General features: G+C 41.4%; 2 protein-coding genes across 4 annotated transcripts; one reads left to right on the plus strand and one right to left on the minus strand.

Annotated features, from left to right (window-relative positions):
- The first annotated feature begins 136 nt into the window (after positions 1 to 136).
- Positions 137 to 6,325, plus strand: dkk3a (dickkopf WNT signaling pathway inhibitor 3a). Its single transcript, XM_069693458.1, has 7 exons — positions 137 to 469; positions 713 to 826; positions 908 to 967; positions 2,110 to 2,202; positions 3,073 to 3,217; positions 3,302 to 3,458; positions 3,630 to 6,325. The coding sequence occupies exons 1-7, from the start codon at positions 272 to 274 to the stop codon at positions 3,715 to 3,717; spliced, it is 855 nt and encodes a 284-aa protein (XP_069549559.1). The 5' UTR covers positions 137 to 271; the 3' UTR covers positions 3,718 to 6,325.
- Positions 6,326 to 7,060: 735 nt separating this feature from the next.
- Positions 7,061 to 27,306, minus strand: usp47 (ubiquitin specific peptidase 47). 3 transcript variants are annotated; one of them, XM_069693470.1, is made up of 29 exons: positions 27,223 to 27,302; positions 23,833 to 23,889; positions 21,867 to 22,061; positions 19,320 to 19,436; positions 18,937 to 19,087; positions 18,748 to 18,844; positions 18,512 to 18,657; positions 18,315 to 18,394; positions 17,163 to 17,312; positions 16,889 to 16,984; positions 16,645 to 16,797; positions 15,493 to 15,651; positions 14,715 to 14,846; positions 14,460 to 14,536; positions 14,148 to 14,203; positions 13,380 to 13,492; positions 13,137 to 13,238; positions 12,668 to 12,875; positions 12,319 to 12,434; positions 12,049 to 12,168; positions 11,111 to 11,939; positions 10,697 to 10,872; positions 10,522 to 10,602; positions 10,293 to 10,408; positions 10,069 to 10,187; positions 9,549 to 9,679; positions 9,402 to 9,449; positions 9,191 to 9,321; positions 7,061 to 8,727 (listed from the first exon to the last, which is right to left on the minus strand). In XM_069693470.1, the coding sequence occupies exons 1-29, from the start codon at positions 27,265 to 27,267 to the stop codon at positions 8,553 to 8,555; spliced, it is 4,176 nt and encodes a 1,391-aa protein (XP_069549571.1). In that variant the 5' UTR covers positions 27,268 to 27,302; the 3' UTR covers positions 7,061 to 8,552. The 3 variants fall into 3 exon arrangements, with proteins under 3 accessions (XP_069549571.1, XP_069549570.1, XP_069549572.1); XM_069693469.1 differs by lacking the exon at positions 27,223 to 27,302 and having other exon boundaries at positions 11,111 to 11,675; positions 11,781 to 11,939; positions 23,833 to 23,883; XM_069693471.1 differs by lacking the exon at positions 23,833 to 23,889 and having other exon boundaries at positions 27,223 to 27,306.
- Positions 27,307 to 27,794: the final 488 nt, after the last annotated feature.

Raw genomic sequence — 27,794 nt, forward strand, 5'->3', positions numbered from 1 at the left:
CAACACTGAGCGTTAACTTACCGAGCAGAAAGCGAAAAGTACCGTTACCATGGTAACCTGCAGTTCACCTCGCACACTGATTTCGATTGGTGGTTCAACTTGACCGGAACTATGTTTATCTCTCTCTCACGGATATTACGGATATTACGGGTGATGTGAGGACCCTGCAGACAAGAGTCGGAAATAGCTGTGGCGACGCTGCTTGTGTTTCCTCAGCATCACCGCCACACCCTCCTCAGAGTGCAGCAGCAGCAGCAGCAGCAGCAGCAGCATGACGCGAGCCGCCCTGCTAGTTTTGGCTCTCACAGCAGTCTGCAACGGCATCCTTCCTGAGATAGTGGACTCGGACATCAATCACGTCCTGCAGGATAATTCCGCCCAGGACCAAACGGAGCTGGACCGCATGTTCGTGGAAGTGGAGCAACTGCCAGAGGACCCGCAGAAGAAGCCGGAGGATGCGTTTCGCCAAGTAGGCAGCCAGTTGCACCTCTCAGTCAGCTGTTCACATGACATGGCATTATTTCACTGCCTGTGGTACAACTTACTGATTGGTAATCTGAGAATATTTGAAAACATTGGACATAAGTAACAAAATAAAAAAAATAAAAAAACTGAGAGACTGATGCAGTAGAGCAGGAACTTAAGTATGAGTGATTTCTTAATGTAGGCCTATCTCTTTATCTGAAATGTATCATCTCCCAAATCCTTCTAGACAAACAACAACAGTGTCAGCCTTCTTCCAAATAACCCTCCTCCGAGTCATCACAATGAAACCGCTCCTGATAAAGTGATTTTTAATGACTCGCTTCACTCCGCTGCAGACCAGGTAGGTTCATGAACAGCAAACAAGAGTGACACAGTGTTCCTCTCGTGAGTGAAACTTAACAGATGTCCCACCTTCGCTCAGGAGACAAACAACATCACTGCAGTCGTCCAGCACAGTGACTTGGAGAACAATATTGATCGTGTAAGTTGATTTGTTTACTTACAGTCTCAAATGGTGCACAGTTCAGTGTAAAATCCATTTTTAAAGAGAACCTTGTTTTCACATGACCTTCAACTGCTCAGTTTGACTTTCTCAACAGTGAAACAGTTGCATCACGTCTGGTAGCACCGTCACAGCCGCTGACTTGGCATTATGTCTGCAAATGAATCAAAGCTAGTGTGTGTGGGAGTGTGCGGTCATTTCTTCATTCGGCACATATATAAAATCAAAGTTGAACACAATGCAGCTGATTGGTCAAGAGCATTTATCAAAAATGATGACGTGTTGATAAATGAGTGATGATGTGTGCTTTGTGCTTTTGCTGCTTGGAACTCACGTCAGAAATTAAAGCTTTGTATGAAATATGGAATTTATAGGACAACTTCCTGATCAGAGCAGTGTTTCCCAAACTGTGGTGTGTATACTACTGGTGGTATGTAAGGCTCCTCCGGGTGGCACACAAGAGTCTGGCTCAAAGGCCTAACAATTTCACTTCAACTGGCACAGGTCAAAAAAAAATTTTTTAATTTAATTACAGACACAATACAATGATGTAAAAATTAGTTTTGGATTGTTTGAATATTTTAGAAATAAAATTATCCTGTGTTATTTATTGAAAGGCTTGCTATTAGACACATTATAAAAAAATGTGGAAATCCACTGAAAGACTGTGTTTAGTTCCACGTGATGAAAACAGATGTGCTGCAGGTTTATTTCGTGCCTGATTAGCTGCAAAGAAAGCTGTGCAGCCGAAACATTTCCATTTATTTAGTTCTTTATTTTGATCTCTGGACAAATTACTGTGACTGAATGACTGTTCAATGGAGAGTTTGTCTCCCTTGGGGTTTGAATTTCTGGTCGTGTCACGTGATACGCAGATAGGCTACAGACTGTCATATAGACATTTATTTGACATATTTTACAAAGGAAAAAAAGGTTGGCATTCATAATTATTGGTATATGAGAGTAGACCATCGGGAGCCCACTCCTGTTCCTGAAAACATAAACAATCTCAGTCTTATTTATCATCTATTTCACATGATAACTGGACAAGTCTGACAATTACGAGACTAAGCCAAGGAGTTAGAAAAGGTTGACACACTCTTTGTCTCTGCTGTCTTCAGGGTTGCATCACAGATGGAGTCTGTGGGAAGGGAAGGTATTGTCTTCAGGACAAACACAATTCCAAGTGTCTGCCTTGTAAAGCAATCGATGTGGTGAGTGAACCTAATTTTCCTTTCTATGGAGGCCTTCACTATTTCAGTCACAATTTCTCAGATCAGACGTACGCACACACGCACACACACGCACACGCACACACACACACACACACACACACACACACACACACACACACACACACACACACACACACACACACACACACACACAGAGAGTCTGGGGTTTCACATCGACTGCATTGCAGAGTGTCCACAAGTGTAATTGGAGTGTTTTGTCTGTGAGTCCGTCCTATGAGCTTCACATAAAAGGGCAGCGTGTGTCAAGGTTAAATAAGAGCTCATTTCCACACTCTGCTCCTTCAAAGAACATATAGTGCAAAAATAATGTTAGTCATGTGAGTCTTGTAATCTCATTGGTTTTATTTAAGACTGTTGTTATTGCTGTGCTGCTGATTCTGCAGTGTCTTCATTGGATGAATGGGTCCTGGTGTAGCAGAGTAAAAAGCCATACAAAGGGATGAAGACACTGGCAGTCTGCCAAAGAAGGGTACAGAGATAATAAATACACAGAGGACAGGTTCTGTGTCTTATCAAAATCGCTGCACGGTGAAAACTGTGCATGGAAACCACCAGAACACTATTCACTGTGTCCCCATATTAACAATTGATTGAGGGTATAATAGGAGCTCTTCTTAGAGCTATCGAGACCAGTTGACCTGCTGATCTCATTTATATTTAATTAAAAAAAAAAAAAGTTTTCACAGTTCATTCCTGTCATTAATGCTGCTGTGAGTTTGAGCTTTGTTAAACTGAAAATGCATAATCTGGTCTCATTCCTGAGACTTCTGCTCAATTGTTGGCTGTTTGCTGAAATACCCTTCAATAAACAGCAATGGATTCTTTCAGTCCTGCACTAAGGATAAGGAGTGCTGTGGTGAACAGCTGTGCGTATGGGGCCAGTGCAGCCAAAACGCAACCAAAGGAAAGGCTGGCAGCACTTGTCAATACCAGACGGACTGCAGCACAGACCTCTGCTGTGCTTTCCATAAAGGTACAGCACAGCACACAGCACGGTATCAGTCAGTCTCTACGTCCACTCAGAAAACTGACCGGCGTGTTTCCTTCGTGTGTTCAGTCCTGCTCTTCCCTGTCTGTTCGGCTAAGCCCATTGAGCGTGAGCGCTGTTTTGATGCCTCCAACCACCTGATGGCGCTGTTGTCCTGGGACATAAAGGATGAGGGACCCAGGAAGAATTGCCCCTGTGCGGGAAATCTCCACTGCCAGCACCTGGGGTGAGTAGAGCAAATTTAACAGCACAGAATATATTATAAATACTGTACATTTTCTATTCCGTGAATAAATTATTCTGTCTGAACATATACACGATTTTAAAGCTTTACATGCATATCATTCACCAACTTTTCTCCCCCACGACTACACTGTGGTGCCCCTCTTTCTGACAGGCGAGGGTCCATGTGCCTTAAAGGAGAGGACTCAAGTGAAGAGGACCTGACAGACAATCTATACTCAGAGATAGACTACATAATCTAGGCACGGCTTCAGTTTAATCACATCGCCTTTAAAACAGCTGCACAAGGCGTCTGCACCTTTTTTGCAAAGAGTAACAACACTTTCTGTTTGACAGCTTAATCCAAAGCAGTAAAGCTTTAGAGCATGGGAAATGAATGAAAATACATTTATTTGAATTGCTGTAATTTCACTTTATGATCCTTAAAGCTTCCTAAAAATGTAGATAAAAATGCCGCTATAAACTATGTATTTGCAGAAGTGTGTTTGCACTAAACACTTCATTCCTATATTCTTTTGTTACTCCAGTCCTTATCTAACGCTAACTCCAGCCATAAACTTAACCATAACATGCTAAATACGCCGCAAGACATTTAATATGAGTAGACTGCTCACCTCACTAGTTCAACCTGTAATCACATCGTCTGTATCACATTGCCAACAGACGGTTGCAGCACTTCCTTTTCTTTATAAAGAGACATCAAATAGACTGCAAGTTATTTTCCAGCTGCTCAGTTTTCAGTCGTACTGCATTTACTGTAAACTAGAAAGAAAGAAAACAGGTACACTCATACTTAATGTGCCGTATGAACAATAAACAGTATCACACCATGTTGTTCACCTATATTCCTCTACACCAATCACACTAACATGACGTGTCAGCAGAGCATGTGTGGTTTCTTCTAATTCTAGTAACATTGAAATAATTACCTCCAGTTACTACAACCTTTCACATCCAGGAAGCTGAAACCTCAGTTTCCCCCCCAGAAATCGAATTACAGCTGCTTCAATATCCTACAGCTGTTTGTAACAAAACATTTAGCTTCTACACTTTTCACTCGTTACAGCTGAGAAAATGTTTTGCCACGTTTTGCTTCTTGATCCCCGTCATCCTCCGTCCTGCTTCCGAGATCCTCGTGTTGCACGAGGTGATGTGTGCTTTCGCCAAGACCTGGGCATCGATATTTTTACTGCACACAGATCACATGTTGTCGCAGTATGTGCAGCTGGAAACACTGTCCAACAGGCCATGGCGTGTTTTTTTTTCAGTCCAAAATGTATTTATTATGGTTTGCGTTCATTTGGCTTTTACACATGCTCTTTATTCTGTATTTCAATACTGCACTGTGGTCTTTGAAGCAGTATTGCATATCCAGCACTGTGTCAGAAAACATCAGGTTGACAACATGCTATTAACAGTGGAGTCACGTTTAGGTTCACAACAGACCAATAGTATTTCTGTGTGCTTCAGAGTCATAGGACAGCAAATACAATCTCCTGAGGTGTGTCTTGTTGACCGTGTGGCAACCACCAGCGAAAATGTTGCCTGTGAGGTACAAACTGATGCTGTGTGTTTGTCCTCTGACCTGAAAACACAGAAACCACCGGTACAATCTGATGCAATCAACTCAATAGTTCTGCTGTCAGTCTGTTCGATCAGTTTTTGTTGACGTGCCGTTATCATGGTGCATTTGTACTGGATGACAAATATTGTGCTCCCAAATGTCCAAGAAGAGCTTCTTAATACAGGATATGTAGCAAAGGGGTTAATTGGATGTATTAGACCATTAAGTTATAATTAATAACCTTTACTTGACTTGCCAACTAAGTACAAATATCTGGGCTCAAGGGGGCCTATCAGCAGCACGTTTCTTTTAATTTCTCTTTTTCTTTCTCTCTCATTGAGCAAAACATTTGAAGGACCTGCATACTCACACAGGCGCTTTTAATTATGCAGGCTGATTAGTCCTCTTGTCAATGCATTGAACAACTTCCCACTTAAGCTGCCGTTAAGAGAGGTAATGTTGTTGAAACGCTTTAAGAGGTGCAACAAAACTAATAAAAGTGTCAGGAGATATTTTGATGTGACACAGGAAATAAATGCTCAAATTAACGCTGGCTGAATTCCATTTTGCTGATTAAGTCTCAGTGTCCTGGTGTTGTGCATAATGACTCACTGGGGCACTTGAACAGTGTGTAGCCGTTGTTCATGTTTCCAGTAGTGTGTGTTTTTTTTGCGCGTCAAGTCAACATGTCTTCACACATGCTGCTACGCACACGCACTCAACAGAAAGGTTGAATCAGGCACCATGAAAACACCTGTGTGGATGGAGCACAATTATGAATGGGACAAGCTTGTCACATGTAATGTAGAATTGTAACTTTTACTAGAATGGAAATTTGGTTAGAAAATTATTATTAATCCACAGCAATAATGATGAGAAAATATCTTATTAATTTAAACTTTGAAATATTGGTTTACACAACATCAGTAAATGTGGACCTTTTGAGAATTGAACAAAATGATTTTTTTTTTATCAGCTTCTGTAAGTAGCATGGTACAGCTATAACATTTACAGTTTTTATGTTGATATTATTTTGCCTCTCTGTCCATTTACATATAAACACATTTATATGTAATTAAATACTTCCCCATTACTACATACTGCTGCCTCATTACTTCTGTTTGAAGCCGAAATAATCCCGTCATCTCTTCCACATGAGCACTTTCAGCTGTTTTTTTCTTTCCATTTGCTCTGTACACACTTTGGTTCCTGTATGATGTATGAATAATTCTGGCAATTAAACACTGGAGGTATTATTTCTTCCACCAACCCTTTTGAACTCTTAATACCTGTTCATGCACATCTTTTGACTATAACTTCAGATGGACCATTTCCTGACTGTTGCACTCTTCTCTGCTGTTAAAAAATGAAAACAATATGCAAAATGTTATGTTTGCATGTGATTTGTGTTTTTAAAGTAGAGCAATGTGACATAACATTTCAGCATCCAGGCTGGAGGATACAATAATAATGTCAACAATACTTCAGGTGTGCAGCAGTGTGCTTGTGCTGGATGTAAATTTACAGCGACACCTGTCAAATATAACCTCAGCACTGATGTGCAGCTCCTCCTCTTCCTTTGGAAAATTAAGGTGTTTATTTAAACACCAAAACATCCTTTCGAGTTTCCTCTGCAGTTTCAGCTAAGCCTTAAAGATTGGGTAAGGAGCACCGACATCTGGAGGGAGCTCAGAGTAGAGCTGTTGCTACTTCACACCAAAAGGAGTCAGCTGAGGTGCAACTGATCAGGATGCCTCCGAGGCTCACTGGAGGTCTTCTGAGAACATCTGACTGGCAGAAGAACGCAGAGTAGACCCAGAACACGCTGGAGGGATTATAGATTTACCTTGCCTCCTTCCCGCTGGAGGAGCTGGAAAACGTTGCCGGGGAGGGGGAAATCTGGGCTATCTTGCGCAACCTGCTGAACCCTGGATAAGCAGAAGATGGATGGATGGATAGATAGATAGAAATCCTTTTGTGACTGAGTTAAGCCATTTTGATTTAGTGACAGAAAACTGAAGTTATGAAAAAAGCACTTTAATTCAGTTCTAAAATCATCTTAAACTATTTTCACACAGGATCTGAAATCTCACAGAAATAAACAACAACAAACAAAAAAAGATTTTCTTCTGATATTGGCATTTCTACAGTGAATAAGCTGGTGGCAGCATCAGAAGCCCAGGCGGGGGTTGGGGGGGCGGGATGCTGAGCTTCAGTCCTCAGAGTAGTTGCCCTGGCAGACTTAGGAGTCCAGCAGGCTTTCTGAACCCTCTGTTGTCAGTCTATCAAGCAGCAGCAGGTAGAAGCGCCAAAAAACAACCTCCCTGCCAAAAACCCAGAGAGCTCCTGCCCTCAGTACAACACCACACACACACGCACATGTGGGTGACATAAGACATGTACACCCAGTTCACATGGTGCAAAAAACAAACGGAGATATCCACTTTCTAAATTAAAGGTCAATACAGATGAGAAATGTGTGCCTGGTGCCTTGCGAGACCTAATTGAATGATTAAGTCTGGAGCAAAATAATAATTTACAACAAACAACAAAACAAGGAGATTCTTAATGCAGTCTACTTGGTTTTGTTTCAATGTACTTTGTATTGAAGGACCAATAGCCCCCTCAATCATCTAGTGGATGTGATGCAACAGAGGCAGAGCTCCTATAAAGCAAAGAGCAGCAGTAGGGACAACCCATAACAACACATTACTCTGGCATTATAGGAGCTTTAGAGGAAGAGAGACAACCTTTACATTACAAATTCTTAATTGTTGCGTTTTTCTTTTGGGGGGGGGGGGGTCAATCAAATCTCGTGAATAAACGACAATTCAACTTCAAAGTCACTGAGAGAGAGAGAGAGAGAGAGAGAGAGAGAGAGAGAGAGAGAGAGAGAGAGGTTTGCCTCACCAGAAGAGGCGGGACTGAGGAAGGCTGGATAAGTAGTTCTTGGTTGTATGTACTGTCGGTTTTACAGTATTTAAAAGGAAGGTGATCAACGCAAGATGAGAGCGATTTATCAAACTCAAAAAGGTGTGAGCACATGAACTTACAAGACGGCCACAGATAAAACAGAATCAACAGCAAGTTCAAAACGGGGAGATAAACACGCAGTGACAGGGAGGAGAGAATGAGCCTGATGGAAAAGGAGACTGGAGATATAAATCAACAGGATGTGTGACTTCCAGACCAGTTTCACAGTCTGAACATCTCTGCATCCATCTCTGAAGCTTTTATGTTCAAATTGATTTGTCTATACGGTATTTGATTATTTTTCTGCATGAATAGCTTTTGTACTTCCCTTTAAACTTTACAGTACAATACACTATAGTGCACAATGGGGTTTCTGAGCCAGTCTTGGAGCTCAGAGTGGAGGGTGAGAGCTACATCAGCCTCACAACGCTGCTTGATTTCAAGTCACTATCTGGCCGGACATTCAGAGACCCGTAGCCTGGTCACTGTGCTGCAGCAGCCAGACAATCCAAAAAAAAACCCAGAGTGGTTCTCTGGGCCTCAGTCCTGTCCCGTGTCCTTCGCAGGGCCTCCGTCTAGGTAGATCTTAAGGGCCTTCTCCTTGCGCGGTGAGTAGCTGACGCGGTGTCCAGTTTTGAGCAGACGGCTGCTCTCCTTCTTCATTAGCTCATTGCGCTCATCGTCCGACAGCTCCAGAGGTTCCTCTGTGCTGCCCCTGCACAAATATCACAACAACATTGAGCTCAAATCAGAGGTCTTTAAAATTGAATATAATACGAGGCTGTGATGTAGTTCTGTGAGGTGACATCTACTCTGTAGACCTCGTCTCTACCTTTTAAGTATTTGGGGGTAAAATAAAGAAGAGGCTTGAATGTACATTTTCAGCTTCGTAGCTGCTTTCTTTCACAAGACTGAGGAAAAACCTTGCCTTGACTGGTCGATGTTTGAAAAGCTGGAGGGTTTTAATTTGAAACGATGGCTTTTATTTTGAAACGAGGGTTTTTTCTTTCATTAGCCTGGAAGAAGCAGCTACAGTACTGTGGTGGTTGCACCGTACAGTACCGGTGAAGAAGCTGTGCCTCTATTTACCAGTAGGTCTACATCACGGCCCTCACCTACACTCAGGGGCTCTGGGTAACGACCGGAAGAATAAGTTCGCAGATGACTTTTTGTTTTACCTGTAGAAGACCACAGCTCCGTCATCGCAGATGTAAAGAGGCCACACATTAAGGGTCGACACCTTGGGGTTCCAGTCCAAATCCTGGTGGATCTCCAACACAGAAATGTCACAAGGAAATGTTCCTCTGCCCTGCACAGAAGAGACAGGAGGCTCATCAGTAAAGAAACATGAAACATTATACCCTGCTTAAGGTAATGAAATACACATACCTTTGCAAACTCCAGGTTTTCAAGAGGAATATCACTGATTTCACTGAGCTGCAAGGAGAATGAAATATTGCTGACATGTCAGTGTGCACGGTTGTCTCAATGCCAAACCACTGTCAAAACATGAGCTCGGAGTAGAAACACACTGACCTTCTCCTTGAGTTCTTCTACACTGCTGCTCTCCAGAATCACTTCCTGGAAAGGCCCCAGCTTCATTGTTGAAGGACTCCATCTTCGAGTCAGAACGGCCAGCTGTGACATGGACTTCATCTTTTCTGGTTCTGGGAAACAGACGGGACACAGCTGAACTTTACCTGGAACTTCAGCGGGGAATGAGAGCAGTCAAATGCAGTTTTCTTTATGTCACGACATTTATCTGCCAGCTGTCGTAGTTTCATGGCATGTGTTTCCAAACAAATGTCATAGTTTAATCCTGTGATATTGCTTTGAGTCTTCAGAATCAACGGATGATTTCATCTTTTGTTTCCTTTAAACTTCAAACATACTTTTTTGTTTATGCCAAAGTGCAAAACAATTATCATGAGAATGCAGAAGTAGCAGAAATGAATCAGCATAGTACAGCTGTGGTGTTAATTTATACACCTGAAGGTACCAAAACATAAATATATTAGCTAAAAAAACATTCAAGAAACAGCAAAGAGTGTGTTACCATTGAGGACTTCCAGAAAAACTTCCCAGTTGGAGGAGATGCTGATGTCCTCCTCATAGACGTGGTAATCCAGAAACACCGTGCCTGGATTCTTCCATGTCTTTTTCCTGAGACGAACCCTAAACACACACATACACACACATTGTTTTGTACACGCCTACATTTTATCTCAGGAGGAATGACATCATGAGTCAAATCAAACTTTGATCAGTGAGTAATCTTACCTGTCGATGCCGAGATCAAGCTTGCACTGCTCTTTCAGCTGAGGAAGCAGCTCCTCTTTGGACTGTCTGACAGTCATGCCCTTGGCAAACACCGTGTCCACAAGGAACTTGCAGGGCTGAAAAAACAAGAACACATAACTGGATCATTGTAATTCAGATCATAATACAAGACTAGACTTTAACCACAAACCTGTACATCATATTGGCAGAAAATGAATTCAGTTCTTACCTCAGGTTCATTTACAAGTAGCTGATATACTTTAACTCTGTATTCACCCTTTTTCAGGGCTCTTCCAAGTCGAATGGTTATCTAAGGAAAATTAATAAAATGTCCAAATTAAGTCTTACTTCAAGTACAAGCTCACTAGAATCAAATGAATAAATCCTGAACAATTTGTCCCGACCTTGTTGTCGTCAGAGAACGATGAGAGTGTCTCGTTGAGCCGTACGCTCTCAAACTCCTGGTTGTTGGCATACACCCGAAAAACCTTGAACTGGGTGGAACTGACTCCTACGTAGGGCTCCAGGTTCTGTTTAAATGCTGCTAATGTTATTCTCTTGTCCACGTGTACCACTAAACCTGAAGATCACAAGAGACAGCGGTGTAACATTTGGTCAAAATTAGGAGAAAAACAGTTGAACATGTTCAGTGAGTCTTTCTCGACTATTCTCAAACTATTTAGTCAATAACACTCTGTTTTCATTAGAATATGGGGTAATGCAAGAAAACATTGCATCTGCTAAAGTTTAAAATGCAAACAGAGCAAAAAATATTCTACAATACAATATGAGATGCATCAGATATAAAAGGTTTGTACATTTTTGTGCATCCCCTGCAGCGTCCTCCTGGGAACAAGGCTCTGCTTTGAAGTACAGGTAGTGAGCCTCTGCCTTGCTCTTCCCGTTGTCGTCATACTCGCTGTCTGTTCCAGAGTCTTCTTCAGCAGTTTCCCACGTCTCTTTTTTGCCCTCATGAGCTTTGGAGCGTCGGCTACTCGTGATGCTGTGGGAGTCCAGGCCGTTGGCCAGCTGGATGGGGCCGCTGTCTGCGTTACACAGTGTGTCACTACTGTGGCTGGAGCTCAGGATGTCACTGTCCACTGAGCTGGTGCTGCGGTCATTGTTCACCTCAGAGTCCGACCGCTCCTCGCAGGTAAAGTGGTTCTCCTGGTCGGAGGAGGCACCGCCGCTGGCCACCGGTGTGGCCCTGATCCGGTTCTCCAACTCCCTGTTGTCTGCAGCCACGCAGAGCGAAGAGTTTGAGTCGGCCTCTTGGGTTGGAGATTCGATATGTTCAAAGTCGCTGGCGTCAGAGCTTTTCTGGCTGTCGCTCGTGTTGGTGTTGGTGCTGGTGTTGGTGATGGTGCTGGAGCCCTGCTGCTGCTGCAGAGACAGATTCTTTAACTTTTCAGTACTCTCCTCGAGGATAGCCTCTACAGATTTCCTGTTGCCCTTTGACCCCTCAGAGGGTGCATCAGAGTCACCTACTTTTTGGCAAAGAGTCCTGTTGGCCAAGGTGCCAGGAGACTGCTCAGGCAGTAAGACCAGCAGTCGGATCGTATTCCCGTGACGATCCAATAGTTTCCACAAGAGTGAGTCAGTGAAAGCAACCTGATGATCGGTCAACTCTGAGCTCTCCACAAAAACCTGAGGAAAAACAAACAGCAAAATATGCAAAGGTCAAACTTAATAAAATAACTATTCAATGAAAATACAGGGAAGCACAACAGTCAGAATTAATAGAAAGTAAAGAGACCTTGTTGCTCCTGAAGAATCCCTCAGCTTTCAGAGTCTTGTTTGGAACATAGAGGAGGCGGAGGTCATTATAGCAGCGCTCCAGGACCACACGCATGGTTTCTGTAGATAGCCCGGTAGCCTGGGAAGAAACACAGACAAAAGGTTTGCAAACCTGATTTCACATTCTCTCAGGCAATGTGCACTTATTTAACACACTTTTCTGCAGTGGTTTAACTAAAATACAGTGAAGAAGCTAAAAAAAAAAAAAAAAAAAAAAAAAGTAAGAAACCTGTGCAATAAGCTGTTTGAACTCCGTGATCGTCTGGTTCAAGTACGCCCGAACACTGATCGGAGAGGCGATGGTCTCACTCTTCAGATTAACGACATGAACCTTCACCATCACCTCTGTTGAAAAACAGAAACGCAAAACACACAGACATAAATCATCCCACATTTACATCCATCGCTGGTATACAGTCCCATTTCTTTCTAACCATCACAGTTGGTCTGCTTCATGGGCTCTATTCATACTTTCTTTGAAAAGTAAAAGCCCCAAATAACCTATACAGCCCTACATACAACACCAAGATGATTTTATCCATAACTTTCAGACATTCCAAATACCAAAGACCACTGACCTCCAGGTTTGTAAGGCTGGAACACTTGCTCTGGCCTGCGGGTCTCCAGCAGCAAGTCGAACATGTAGGAGGACTTGACTCCTCCCAGCAGGACACCCATCGGTGTGTCCTCCTCGCCTTCGTAAGAACGCTCCAGGTACTCGTGGAACTCGTCGTACTTTACCAAGCGACAGCAGTCCAGAGGAACGACTGCCTCCAGCTCCATCAGCTGAGGTACAGAGCACACAAATGGTCACAAAGTAGAGTAAGTGCAAATTCGACTGCATCCACTTATCACCAAAATATTATATCGTACAAGTTTTCCTCTTGTAAAAGTCACATTACTGTTGAGTGGTACAATGGATGGAGAGATGGGACACAAATGCACCATTAAGTGCCCTTCAGGAACACTTCACTATTTCATGCAGAAACGTATTATATTGATTATATTATTGGTAAATCACAAAGTAAAGGCAATAACCCAACAAACCTTGTAGGCCATTTCCGTTGCTTCTCTCAGAGTTTTATCCTTGTGCACTTCCAACTTGCTTTCCATCATCATCTTCACAGGGTGCACGCAGAAAAGCTTGATCTGAAGGTAAAGACCTTGAGATTACAAAAAGTTCTACTCTTCTACTTTTTTCCCCCTTTCTATTAAAAGAGGCAATGCATCGACTGACCCTTACTCTGAAGTAGAACAGTGAATCTTAACCAAACCCAAGGACCAAAGTACCTTGCAAGTGTTGCGTTCAATCTCCCTTTGTCGTTTTTCTTGCTCTTCAGACTCTTTCTCCTTCTGGACCAAACTCTTTATGTGCTCTGGGAAGTCTTCCACAGCTAAATACTCTGCAGACACAATAGAGAGTACACAATTAATCTGCTGGTGTGGGTCAAACTACAGGACAGGACATGTATTATAGAGTATAAGGTTGGGAAAATGTAAACTTCAACATAATGGCATTGAATGATCTCTGATGAAGCACGAAAACCAAGATCTGTTTCTTTTGAGAGGAAGCGCAATGCCTCAAAGAAGCTGCACACACTCCCTCCATGAAGACAAAAGATTGGTGGAAACTTTGCCAGTAAATGATCTCTGTCTATAAGTTGCACTGGACCCATTTTTCATGTCCAATAAACTCACTTTATATTGACAAATCAATATAACTGGCATTCATTCACATGCACAATATCATTCAATGGCCTGCTCTCAAATACCTAATGAATTCAGAAACATCAACACCAGTTATGTAGCCTAATCAAGAACATGAGGTTAGATTGATGATTTTGTACAATATTGCAAACAATATTTAAGCTGAAATGTAAAAAAAAAACAAAAAAAACACAGATGCCGTCCTTTAACACAGAGCAAAGACTTAGCTGTCGATTTTAAGAGACGAGAGAACCAACAACGTGAAACAAAGTGATCAAAGTGGCACGTTTGCGTTGGTATCTCAGCAATTTTGACATTTTCCATGGCAGATGTAATTGAATGATTTCTTACTTGCATTCCTTGAGGGATCTTTCAGTCTATAAATCAGCATATATGCATTTGTAGAGCTGTTGGGAGAAAATAAGAGATCTTAATATGAATGTAGTTAAATATATGTATAGAAAATACTGTGGCTGTCTATTGCTTTAACAACACAAAATTACAATGAAAAAAGAATCAACAAAAACCCTCTTATTTTCCCCTTTGAACACGAATGTAAATAAGAGATTCCAGTTCCTCGCTGGTCCCTTAGCCAACATACTGTGACTATGTGATGTGTGTCAACCCGCTGAGTTCTGGTAAAGGATATGAGACACAACTGACCTTGCAAAGGCACTGGAGTAATAGCCTCTGCTCCCTGAAGACCCTCCATACGTCTTCCTGATATCATCCTGGGTGATCTGCCCAACACAACCAGAACAACAATGATTCAACAGATTCTACCGTGATGATGAGAAGCAGCGTGTTAATCATCAGTGACCTAGTTAATAGAAAGAGTATCTAACGACTGGCAGTGACACAGTCTCGTAAATCATCGTGTAAGAGGACAAAACAGACCACTCAAGGTCTGATGCTAACCTTGCTAACGTGCTGATCATTAAAACTGTACCACTGGCCATCGCTGAAGGACTTGATGCAGGCGTAGTAGTGGCCACCGGCAGCACTCCCAGAATGGACCATGACGGAGAACAGCTCAAAGGTCAGCAAACTCTGAGAATCAATAGAGGTGCATTGTTTAGATAAAAGCAACAAGTTGTAGACTTCTCTGTTTATATGCTCTACAGTACATCTGCTATATTTGCAGATCTACACTCGTCATTCAGTTTAAAGCAACAAGAACACCGTGACCTGCTAGCTGCTGTGTAGGTCATCCTCTGAGAAGTACAGAACATACTATAAATGAAACACAGATGTCTCATCTAATAACAACAGGGAAGTATGGCATCATTTTTGTCTGCCAGCTGCTCAGTGACATTTCCGGTCGTACGTATCTCTAAATTATGGGCACAAGTGCAGACGGTAAACAACATAAAAGAAAACCCAACATGGAGCATCACACTGTCCTCAAGAAGAGCTTCAAACTCTCTGAAGCAAAACCGAAGACATTTTTACAAAATTCATTTGGAGTTTGGGAATCATGTACAGTACCTGACTCGCATTATTTTTTATACTCTATTCAATTCATGTTGAGTCTGAAAGCATCCTTCAGATATGTCTAGCCACTCATTAATTCAGGTATTTCCTTTCATGTGGCTCCTGTCTGCAGCTTGTATTGGTCAGATGCCTTTTCACATCCAGCCAACAAACCGCAGAGATTAACATAAATATGTATTTAGCGAGTGGTCAAGACGATTACCTTTGGCTTCAGCACCCTCTCTGTGCTGCCGGTGCTGTCCAAGCAGATGCCCTCATCCACACAATCGTCGGTGGAAAAGTCGTTGCTCATCTGGTCGCTGTGGCAACTGCCTTCATTCTCTGCTCCACTGTCAGTGCAGCTCTCTGTCTGAGGTGACTTCTGAAGAGGAGGCAATTTTAAAACCAATAATGGAGAGAGGTTTAAAAAAAACAAAAAAAAAACAAGGACTCAGTGGTCATCGTCACAGTTTAAATATGACCCAGCTAAGATGAATCTAAAAGCACCAAGCAGAATACTCAATGAGGTAAAGAAAAAAACTCCAGTAGTCCAAAAATCCAGAGTAACAGTTAAAGGCTTGAAAGAAGCACTGGAGATGATTAACATCCCTGTTCACTATTTCATCATACCATATCATGGTGCATGGTTGTGTGAAGCATGGTGTCCATGACAGAACACCACAGAGCACTTTGCCAATCCACAACACTACTGGGACACGGTCTTGTGATGGAACTAAAGTTGACTTGTTTTGGAGGAACACGTCAGCTCTATTTCAGGCAGAAAAAGGGCAATAGATAAAAGTATTAAACAAAAATGTGGCAACGGGGCGCTGCCTTTGGGCCTGAAAAGCTTGCCATCATCTGGGAAAACATGAGTTCCTTATTTTATGAAGATATCTTACTGGATGCTGTCTGGATGTCTTTTAGTAGAAGTTGTCTGACACAGCAGGTAAACACAATTCAACTTTGAAGTAACTAATGAATGGCTCCAGACCATAACCCAATATAGATAAAACTCCCCCTTATTAGCTTAAACACATTGTGTTTGTTGATGTTTGTGAATTAGAGGAAGCTCCAATAACAACTCTAAAAGGGTTCGCATCATTTTTTTATGCAATAGTAAACACTGATTTTAAGATGGTAAAATCTGAAAGCAGCTGTTAGGAAAATAAATGTGTCACATCCTCTGGATTTACACATATTCTTGTTACACTTGCTATGACTGTGCACCAATTATAGTGAAGTGTTTTGACACATGATCTTTTCAAAAATTCATCCATCATATTTGAATGGTTATAGGAGAAAAATAAAATATCACAAAATCCAATCTAAATCACACAGTGATGGAAGCAGGTACCGTCATTGCTGCTCTCACCTCATCTTCCACATCGATGAATGGACTCATGTCTAGCTCCTCGGGAAAAGTCATGCGGTCATTCAGCTTGATGCGATGCATAGTGGTGTAGTCAAAATCAAACCTTTTCAGCTGTAATGTCAGCAGGTAGGGAAAGTGCAGAAATCTTAGACCCTGTGTAGAGAAATATTTACCAGAGAATTAGTCAGGTCAATAGCAGATCACTGTGAGCATGACTTTCATATCAGGTTTTCAGTACGCTCACCTTCCGGGCGTCACATTTCTTTTTGCAGCGTTCACAGAAGTACTGGTTTGGCCCGTCCAGTGTTTCTGGCTGGATGAATGCCTGCAAAGCCTCTTCCTGTCGCAGGAAATTCAAAGCTTTACATTCACATTTTAATGAAAGCTTAAAAGCCAACTGGTCAGAAACGGTATTAAAATGAGCTGCAAGCACTGACATTAAGTAGCTGTGAATCACAAAGAATTCATGAGAGTTAAGTGTTTATTTAAATAATATTAAAATCAGGAGAGAGACATACCACACTGCCATAGGCCTGGCTAGCTCCAAAGGGTCTGATCACAAGAGGGATGTCCAGATAAGTATCAATCCTCCAGCTCTCATACCCGCACTCCAGACAGCGGACATAGTCCTTCAGCTTCCCCTGGTACAACTGATTGATCAGGTCGGCCTGAGGACAAAGAGGCACGACAGTCAGGTCTCTTCGGAGATGTTTCAACAAATTAGCATTTTGTTAGTCTACAAAATAGCGCTGCACGATTAATCCTATTAAAAATTTAATTTCGATTCATACGTCTTTCCAATCTCATTTCCAAATGATTGAATACAATAATTCTGATGCATTTTCATTAGGGCCTACATCAAAACAAGTGCTCCGACTCTGTCCCTGAGTGAATGTCAATGTGGTGTCACACCATGTGATGCAGCACAGCAGAAACAGACAGCAGTAAGTAAAGACGCACCGAAAAAGAATTGTTCAAAGGTTGTGTAAGTAAGCGAAAACAAGAGAAGTTCATTGTTTTTATGTTCAGTGTAAGAATAAGGAAAACAAAAGTGTTCCCTTTCTCAGCTGATGTATCAATCACATGGCCATGCTCTCTTGAAACATACCGAGACCAGATGCACACGGTTACCACATCAACATGCTAACAACAGCAGGTCTCTTGAACACGCCGTGTTAGCGTATCAGGGGATCTCCACTGCTTTTACATGAAAAGGTTTACTCGTCACAAAGAGCTAATCAGACTGTGAAAGCAGTTACGCTGCAATTCTGTGATGTACTCCAAAAAAAACTCCGTATATCATCTGGAGTTAGATACGGAGTGATGTCATTCTTTTGTTCAATGGTTATCCTCTTACCAGTTAAAGATTTTTAGCTGGTGACTAGAGAAAAAAATAATCCCTTGTTGTAGTATGTTATTTTCAGTGGGGCTCATGCATTCATTTTGTCTCCACAAAGCCACATGTGCAGACCACACGGCCGTACATACACACACTGGACTAAGTGTTTGCCGTGTTTAACTCACTCCTCAGATAAGAAATGGCTCACCCTGGGGCTTAGTGGTCCATTACACTTTTTCCACAGTAGGTCTTTTGTTTCCATTCTGGGGGCAGGTCGGTCTGGCTGCTGAATTTTTTTGCTGTTTTAAGAAAACTTCTTGTTTTCTCCTACCTGCTCAGTCTGCTTCCACTTCTGCTCCAGGGCATCGAACATGACCCTGCACAGCTCCTGGACGTCATGCTGTTGCCAAGCTAAGAACAAACGCACAAAAAGTATTAATTAAGTGTACAGATGCAGAGACACATGATCTGCCTCTTTCACAAACACAAGCCATGTGAGTCTCGTCACAGGAGAGTATAAATTCTTACCCTCACTGCTGTCCCAGCCAAAGCTGCGCGTTACATCAGTGGTCTCTATCGCCCGTTTCTTACTAGTTTGCAGCAGAACAAACAGCCTTTGCAGCTGGTAGGGGATACTGGTGACTGGATCCTCCTCCGGCTCCTCAAACTCCCAGCTGAAGTTAGAAACAAGTTATGAAACAGTGTTAAAAGTTAAACTTCACAAGTCAAACTTTACAAAGACATCTTTGAGCACAGCTCCTTACTTGTAGAGAGCATTTCTGAACTCCGGGGTCATAAACAGTGTTTGCAGAAGACTGTTCAAATAGCAAGTCATTGCTTGGTTGACCAAGCCTACATAACCTGCAGTGGGCAAAAGAGACAGGAAGTAAGAGGTCAGTTGGGGTTGTATAAAATGAGTGGTGTCACATATTCCACAGGTGACCAAACCTCACCCGTCTCAGATTTGTTGAGGATGGATGAGTAGGAGTAAGACGGACTGCTGTAGTCACTGCAGCCGGGAGTGCTGTCTCTCGGTAGAGGCCCGATAAATCGCTCCTGAGAGCTGTCGTCCAGTCCACTACTCTCTGCTGTTCCTGACTCATCCTGCACACACAGAGACGGACACACACACACACACACACACACACACACACACACACACACACACACACACACACACACACACACACACACACACACACACACACACACACACACACACACACACCTTTAGTTTCCAAACAAAAACCTATCCTACTGTGGCTCAATTTACAGCAATATCTTTTATATTATTTAAGAAATGAAGAACCCATTTTGTGAATCTTGGGCCACTCACTGATGCAATTTGGGGCTGCTCTCCGTCTTTATCTGTCAGCTGCAGGAAATTCCTCTTACCACCGGGCTCAAACCCAGAATCTGAGAGGGACATCTCACTGCTGTTGTCCAGTGGTGCCTGGAGGGAAGCAGATCAAAAAAATCACATGAACAGACAGGTTTTATAAGTAATGTCAACAAGCCCTGGAAAAACGTCAGCAGCAAACATTCACAACAAGCAGCAGACCAATTACAAACAGGATGGAACTCACAAGAAGATTTAGACTGCAACTGAACTCATTTTCAGCAAATTCCCTGTGCTGATGTCTACGAGGAAAGTAGTTTGAAGCCAACATGTGAACGACGCTACCGTCTTTCTGCTGGGCAAGCTGAGGACAAGCAAGCAAAGTGCTGCAGTGGAAACATGCAGTGGCTTAATCCACTGACCTACTCAGTGAGATAACAACAGACACAGCACCTGGGCTTTGGCCTGGATCAGCAGCAGGATTAGCTTGGCTCATATAAGAAAAGAGAATAAAATTACAAGAGGCAACACACTAATGCAACCGCTGATCAATCATGTAGCCGACACACCTTTGATTAATTCTCCCAAATACCAGACCCTCACATCTCCTCCTCCATTTTATCTCAGTGACCCCAAGAAGGACCCCACCAAGCCTGTTTCACCCCCACACCTTAAGGAGGGTGTAAACGTTTTACCCTCCAAGCCGTTAAACCTTTTGGTCCTCTTCCCCAGAGCTTATCACCCTTTTCTCCTCGTAAAACCCTAAACTTTCTGTCACACTTTTTAGGTGAATAAGTGGTCCTCACTATTGACCCCAATGGACCACATTGCCATCCTGTGGTCAAATGTCACCAAAAAACTCATTGACTACCGTTGCGTAAATCTCCTCATATCACAGTAGGCTAGTAGTTATCATATTCCTAAATTCATACATTCAATCCTTTTCCCATTAATTTAGTCTTTCATTCTACCATTGTCCATTATCATTTATATACACATATCTACCATTTAATCATTTACTGTGGGAAGTTATTCAATAAACCCTTTTTAATTAGACCCAACTGTGTCATGGTGATAACTTTCTGATTATGTCAAAGGATTAGAATTCCGATACGAGAATTCATGTTTCAGATTATGATTGAAAGATTTAGTTTGAACTTGAATTAATAATTTGTCCAATATTGGACTGGTGCCCCTTCTAACAATGAGAGCAAATTTAATCCCTCACACAAAAAAAACATTGACATTACGCAACAAGCCCCTTAGGAATGAATTTAGTTTGAGCTGAATATCAGATGGCTCTCTCACCATGTAGCTTTCTTAGTAGCAGAGAACAATGGTATGGCAAAATACATCTTTACACACTGATAGTATAAAATAAACAGCTGTGCTTTTGTGACTGCATGTGTCAAAAGTGGCAACAGCGGACACATGCTAGGAACCTGTATTATTAATTCCACCAGAGTTCATCAAAAGTACTTAGCCTGAATTGATTGGCAGCAAAACTGAACATGAACTCAAACTCTTCCACCTGGAGTTTCATGTAGAGGTACAGGGCCGCATCCGTTATAAGAACTCACCCGGTGACATTATTTTTTATTTTTAAAGGTTGCCAACCATTGCACTTTCACTGAAGAGTACTACTATGACTCAAATGGACGTAGCGCTGCTGCACTTGAGTTGCAGTTAACAATTTTCAGAACAGCTTTAGTAACATCAGTGTCACTGGCTGATTGTTAAAAGACTGTTATGTTCATCCTAATTTACAATTTTGATCATGTGAAAGCATTTCAAAGTTCTCCCAAGTGCCTCTTATCCATTGAGCCCAAAGTTGTTTATTTTTGGCCTCATAGTTGTGGAGCCGTTACTGACTAAATTTGAGGATGTTTTTTCAGGTGGAAGTTTCAAAAATGAACCTGGACCTAAGAGTGTTAAAGCTGAACCAAATAATGATTTGGGCCAAGTAGGGGCAGCAGAAAAGGATACCAACCTGATTTGGGCACAGCACTAGTGTTCATACCCACTAAAAGCTTCGTCTATGCTGCTGGAAATGGGGTCAACGAGTGCAGCGAGACTGAACCAAAACAGTCATGTTGAAGGCCATAAAACCAAAACAATGAGCTGCCAATGCTAAACTGCTCCACAGAACTGGGATGAAGAGAGTCAGGTGATGCTTCTGTGGGAGTTCATCGTGACAAGCATTACAGTTAATAAAACAATAGCAACCCAAAAATAAATAATGTGATTAGTGCAGCTTTAATTATCTATATAGTACAGAATCTGATGCTAACATAAATGTTTTGGATAATAGACCTAAGAAACACCCTTTGCATACAATGCCCATTTCACTAGTTGAGTGCCACCTTAGCACCATGTTGAATCCCTGTCATGGAACTTTTTTTGTTCATTCAGTTCTTTGTCAGTGGAATCACAAAACCTCAGGCCATTCCCTCAGCTGACGTCTTAGAGCTGTGCAGATTTATGTGGAAAAAACATTATCACACAATCAAAAGTGATTAGAAGTAGATTCATGAATTTGCCAACCATGTCCGGTGCATTTCCCCAGGCAAGGTCGAAAGTGCCATTCACGTATCCCGCTTTGTGGGCAACATCTTCATAAAGTTTGGACAGAGTGGTGGAAGCAGGCAGGTTAAGGGTCAGCCTCTCATTGACCGTCTTCGCACTGGTGATGTCCTGAATTATACACAGCACTCTGGGCTCCTCAGCTGCATTCTGGATCTGCAAATCAAGAATTATGGGAAACACATCAACACAATTTACCGGGTAAATGTTTTTTGTTGTTGTTGTGAAACGCTAAATATTAGAATGACATTTTGAAACTCATGAAACAAATGTCATCAGAAACATGCCACTGCACTAAAGAAAAGCACCACTTCACTTCATGCCTGATATGACCTATTTTTATGCAGTAAATTAGATCTCTGAAATGATATAGCTGGGTATTGAACTGAATATGTTTTTGGTAGCAACGGAAAATGGTCAGAGTATCAAAAAAGAAAATATCAAAAACTGGAATATAATTATTTTTGGATCAGGGATTACCAATTAAAATTAAAATGTTGCCAATTTAAAAATAATAATAATAAAAAAAAAAACAATTCTAGAAAAGGTTCCCACATGGCTGTATGAAATAAAGTTTGTGATGAGATCAAATATAGCATGAAGATTATTCAAGCTTTTCTCCAAAAAGGCTTTCGCAAAAAAAAAAAAAAAAAAAAAAAAAAAAACTGAAAGAAGTAGAAGAAGTTACTGTGTAACTTTTATTGACAATTTACGGATCTAACTTGATACCGTCTTGATAAACTGTAATGTTTCTGCTGTTTCATGCTCAGCATAAAAGCAAAGCAAAAAAAAAAAGCAGCTCACATTTTCTCTTCTGCTATTTTGGTTCATTAGGGCTTAAAATGAAACTGTTTGAGGCAGAGCTGTGCAATACATGATGTCAGTCGCCTCCATCACTGATAAATCAGCGAGAAACCTTCCTACAAATGAATGGACCACCTGACTTGCTTGTCTGTCACTGGTCTTTGGTCAACAGGAAAACATGGACGGGTTGTTAAATTTCTTTCAAATTATTCCCAATCGGTTTAAAAAAACAGGCCATGCAGTTGCTGACTCATGCTTCAGTGTAAATCTAGTGGAACAGGAGTTTCCAGAGTCAGCATGTCACTTTGTCATCTTCACTTTCCCTCTAGTTTTGTTTTCTAATTGGTCAGGTATGTACTGTACCTCGTCAGGCTCAGGTGATTTTCAGACTGACAACCAATATCAAAAACTGGAGTAGCAAAAAAGAACGGTAGAAAAAGTCACTCGGCATGCAAAAATACGGCATGCCTGTTCCCTCGACTTTTGGAATTGAATGAGAACTTCAAAATAATTTTAACTCGCTGAACTGTTAAATTTCGAAAGTTAAGGAAGTTCAATAAAAATCACAAGTTTCAACAGATACGTTATTAACAATACAACTGAGGACTGAACCTTATGTTATGACGACTGATCAAAAACGATCAAGTATCAAAACTGGAACTACATTTTTTGTCAGATTCTTAAGCTTGTTTACTTTTCTTTGATCAGATTTGGTCTGACCAATATTTTGAAGTTCCATACTACTTTTATTGAGGCAAATTTATTGTACAGAATTTTTTTGTGTGAAGACAAAGCCCAATACACAACAAAGTAAGGTATCCCTAACGTTTAATGATGGCACCATTACCAGAACTCTGGTATTATTAGTCAAATCTGAATGAGACCAAACCTTAAACCTGATTATGGTTTCTGTAAATTAGTATTTCACAGCACACTACTTCCAGCCAATACACTGTGCTGTCAATGTCCTGACCCTCTTATGATTGAGAAAGGTTGTTGAAGTCGACTCCTACTTGAAAAACATTCCTGGATCAATGCCTGAGTATGATGGTCATCAAGGGCGCCACTTCATGCAACTGTTTAACACCATGCTTTATCACGCTCTCCCATATCCCACACAGACCTGAGAAATCCTCTTCAATTCATCAAAAATACTCTGTCTGCAACTCCAAAACACGCCCTAATAATATGTGGAGATAGTTGGGGTGAAGAACAACTTAAAAGCACAAACAAGGAAAGTAAGTTTGTAAAACACATCTCTGTAGTTTACCTCAAAAAACACATTTAGGCTACATGAAGCAGATTTGTAGGCCTGTGAAGTCTGTGATCTTGGCAAAATGTGACTGACAGATCCTATATAGAAGCTGCAGCTGACAACCCATGAGTGTATTATGAGATTAAAGGTTATTTTTACCATGGATATAATCACAAGGTGCTGACATGAAGGCACAGGTGCCACAAAACACAGACGGTGTTTCCTTACAGATCTGATTCTTAATGGCATGAAAATAATTACAGGCCACGATGTTGAGAAATGTCAGTATCCATGAACACATACCAATGCAGTGTAATACAACTACAACTGCACTAATCATACAAAAGAACAACAGAACAGAGATGTGCTCAATCAGATAAATAACAAATATTCTAATTGAAATGTAATTTACAGTAGATTGCGCATTTGACATCTAAACCCGACGCTGATAAATAAGCAGCCATCAGTTTGGAGAATTCTGTGTCCCAAAAGTAGTGACAGTGACTAGTAACTCAATAGGGGAACACTAGCCATTGTGAGCAGTGGAAAAATAAATGAGGTGATGAAAATGAACAGTTAGTTAGTTAGTTAGTTAGTTAGTTAGTTACCCCTAACGCTTTGTCAAGTAAAATATACCAATATGTACCAACTTTGAAAAGTATAAACTTATTTTCATAAACATTACTACAACAACATAATTAACTTTGGTGAGAGGCATGTTGTTAACACATGGCTCTTTAAAGACAATGTAGAAAAGGAAATTCAATTTTCTCAAGGAAGAAATGTTTTGACTGCCAAAATTAATCCACTAATAATATCTTTTATGCAAAACAAAAGGCAATTTTGTGACAGCTTAAAATCCCACATAATTGACATGTGGTTATTGTTGTGAAAAAGAATAAAGACATGCCAATATTACTTCAACTCAATTCATACCCTACTTATACTTGTACATACTTTTTTGTCTAATAAACCGCAAAGCTTGCCGTTAGAATTAATTCAAAAACAGCTAAAAAAAAATAAACACAGACACTATGAAAAGCGGGTACAAATAATCATCAACAACAATCAACAATCAGCGGTTATTAAATGGGTTTCTCCCCAAACACGTTTCATTGAATTGGACCGTGGCATAAGTAGAGCTCCCGATCATCTCCGGTATCCCCAAACATCACACCGCTGCTTCCCTCCATTCTCAACACCAACCAGCGTTTATGTTACCTTCACTAGGATAGTCTGACATATAGCTGAAGAACATCTTAATATTTGGCTGCTTTAAATAATTGTTTTTAAAATGCTATAAAATAAATTTGCAAAAAAAAAAAGGCATATAACCTAATTTCAAACAAGAACACAATGAACTTCTCGTCTTGATTTCACTTTTCAGCTGACCGGTGTGTTATGGTTAGATTACAGATGTAAAATGATTGTTTACATTGTGATGTTTCTAAACAATGGAGGTTACAACCTCATCATTTTTACCTTCTTCAAACTCCTCTGTACCAATAAAAGTTGCTTTTTGAAGTGCTGAACATCAGCCGCCGAAATAATAAAAGTAAAAAAATACTTGCTTATTTTATATCCTGTGCAAACTACCAGATACTTTATATCACTTCTGTACAATATCTGTTGAAAAGATTCTGTAATGATAAGTAAAATGTGTATTAAGTATTTACGTTGTGTATACATAGTATTTTGTTTTACATTTTATTCTATTTCTATTGTATTTTTTCGACCTGTACTGTCTATCCTTAAACTGCTTTTAACGACTGAATTTCCTCTGGTGAGGGATTATTAGTCTCATCTTATCTCTTCCTCCTCTCAAGCGTATGTCACCCTTCTTGTTTAAAGGCTTGTGCTGCAGGTTTATGACTAATCCATTAAAAAAGTGTGAAGCTAAACGCCACACTAGTAAAATGGAAAATATTGAAAATGAATAAGGGTGCAGGCCAATAATTCCTCCAGTTTTTTTAATAAGTGATGATTTTTAATAAGTGATGATGTCCTATGTTTGACTCTGCAGCTGATGTAAACGCAGCAAAAGTGCTGTCAAAAAAACACCCATAATTAAATATTGCCCCTCCAAACAACCTGAATTAACACTATTGATGTAAATACTATTTATCATTACACATTAGCATGACTGCTGTGGCAATACTGCCTGATGGGACGTTTACTTTAAAAAAAATAATAATAATAATAATAATAATAAATCAGCCAGTTGACTTGAGCCAATTTGACAGCAAATCAATAAGAGTTCAACAAAAGGCTCGAGCCGACCCATGTTGTCCTCGTGTGAAAACCAAACACTTCATCGAGATTACAAGATTACTGATGAACACAACACGTTGAGCGTTAGCTAACCACCGAAACAAACGGATCAGGACCAACAAGGAAACGCGAAAGTAACTTTGTCATCTTGACAACGAGGTCCATCGAGGATCTCAGGGAGGGAAGAGAAGCCATTATTATTGTTGTTATTGTTCCGGTAGTGATGTCCAGGCTGCGTTATCCGGACCGGTCACGTAGCCGGTCAACTCCTGCTAACATCAGCGTGAGCTGACGAGTCTGACTCGCTAACAACGTTTACAGTAAAACTACTAAAAAAAACAACAACAACATCCCGTCGGTCAATAAACGGAGGAAGGACCCGGGAGGTGCGGAGGTCTGCGGAGCTCGCGTTAGGAGGGTGAGCGTCGCGCCATCACCGTCCGTCACGCTTTCGGTTCAGCAACTTCAACAACAACAAAAAACAATGTAGATGAATTAGCTCGAGTTGTTTTTCCACCGACGAGATTTAACAGGCTAACGACGTTAGCTTAGCCGCCAGATAAATGTTATGCGAGTTTTAGTCGCGTTTGTTTGACGGGATAATAAAAATAATAATAATAATAATGTCCGCAGCCAGCAGATCAAAACAGTCAGAGAGGCTTTTGACGCGCAGAAACACCGAAGGAGAATAAACGCTGAAGCTTTTGCTGCCGACACAGTTTCACTTCGTCCCGAGATGCTAACAGCTAGCGGCTAACTGTTAGCCGCGTCGCGACGACAGGCCGTCCGAGTCCTGTTTAGCTAACTGTTAGCAGCCGAGAGTTAGCTCGTCTACGACAACGTCGTGATCGCAAAAAAAAAAAAAAAAAAAACAGAACAAAAAAACAAACAAAACAAAACAAAAACTCCCAAAGTGCTTCAAAAGTTGCGCCGTCGTAAACGCGCGCGGTCTGCGGGGCTCACCGCGTCGTCCGGTGGTCAGCTCACCTCTTTGGGGACGAACTGGTTCTCCTCGCTCGGCACCATCTCCATTTGTGCGACAGTTTTTTTAGACGAACATCGATCCGGACGAGGATGTCAGCGGAGAAACTTCGCCGCGGTCAACACGGACATGGTTTGTGCTCGGTTTGCTGTTAAGTTCGGACGCTTGAATAGCAAAAATTAAACTTGCCAAAAACTTGCAGGCTTATCGAAAGTGACGGCGACGCTCTCGGTTCCGCTGCCCGGACACGAAGTGTCCTGCTGTAAATGGAGAGAGAAAAAAAACATGGCCGGCGCTTTACTCCGCGAGACTTCGCTCAGGGAGCTCTGGCGTCACATTCCATCCGCGCGAGCCTGCGTGATGTGTGCGGACAGGATGACGTAGGTGAGTGTGTCTGCGTTTTTAATTTTTTTTTTTTTTTTTTTTTTTTTTAAAGGGCAGAGCCGACAGAAACACAGAGGAACACTTTATAACGCTTTAGGTTGCGTGTGAGAGAGATGTGAGCGAGCTGGGGGTCAGTCAGACAACGATTTCTTTTTTTTATTTCAACAACGCAGTTCTTATCGCAGATCAGTTC

Source organism: Brachyistius frenatus, unplaced genomic scaffold (assembly GCF_029030835.1).
Source record: "Brachyistius frenatus isolate BFR_SWC_R1_liver_20210118 unplaced genomic scaffold, ASM2903083v1 Contig_15, whole genome shotgun sequence".
In the NCBI taxonomy this organism is placed as follows: domain Eukaryota; kingdom Metazoa; phylum Chordata; class Actinopteri; family Embiotocidae; genus Brachyistius; species Brachyistius frenatus.

Coding starts and splice junctions, on each gene's coding strand:
- dkk3a (XM_069693458.1), top strand. CDS start 272: ATGACGCGAGCCGCCCTGCTAGTTTTGGCTCTCACAGCAGTCTGCAAC. Junction 968..2,109: donor TGGAGAACAATATTGATCGT/GTAAGTTGATTT, acceptor TGCTGTCTTCAG/GGTTGCATCACAGATGGAGT. Junction 3,218..3,301: donor CTGCTGTGCTTTCCATAAAG/GTACAGCACAGC, acceptor TCGTGTGTTCAG/TCCTGCTCTTCCCTGTCTGT.
- usp47 (XM_069693470.1), bottom strand. CDS start 27,267: ATGGAGATGGTGCCGAGCGAGGAGAACCAGTTCGTCCCCAAAGAG. Junction 19,437..21,866: donor GGGGAAATGCACCGGACATG/GTTGGCAAATTC, acceptor GCTTCCCTCCAG/GCACCACTGGACAACAGCAG. Junction 9,680..10,068: donor TTTTCTGGAAGTCCTCAATG/GTAACACACTCT, acceptor TCTGTTTCCCAG/AACCAGAAAAGATGAAGTCC.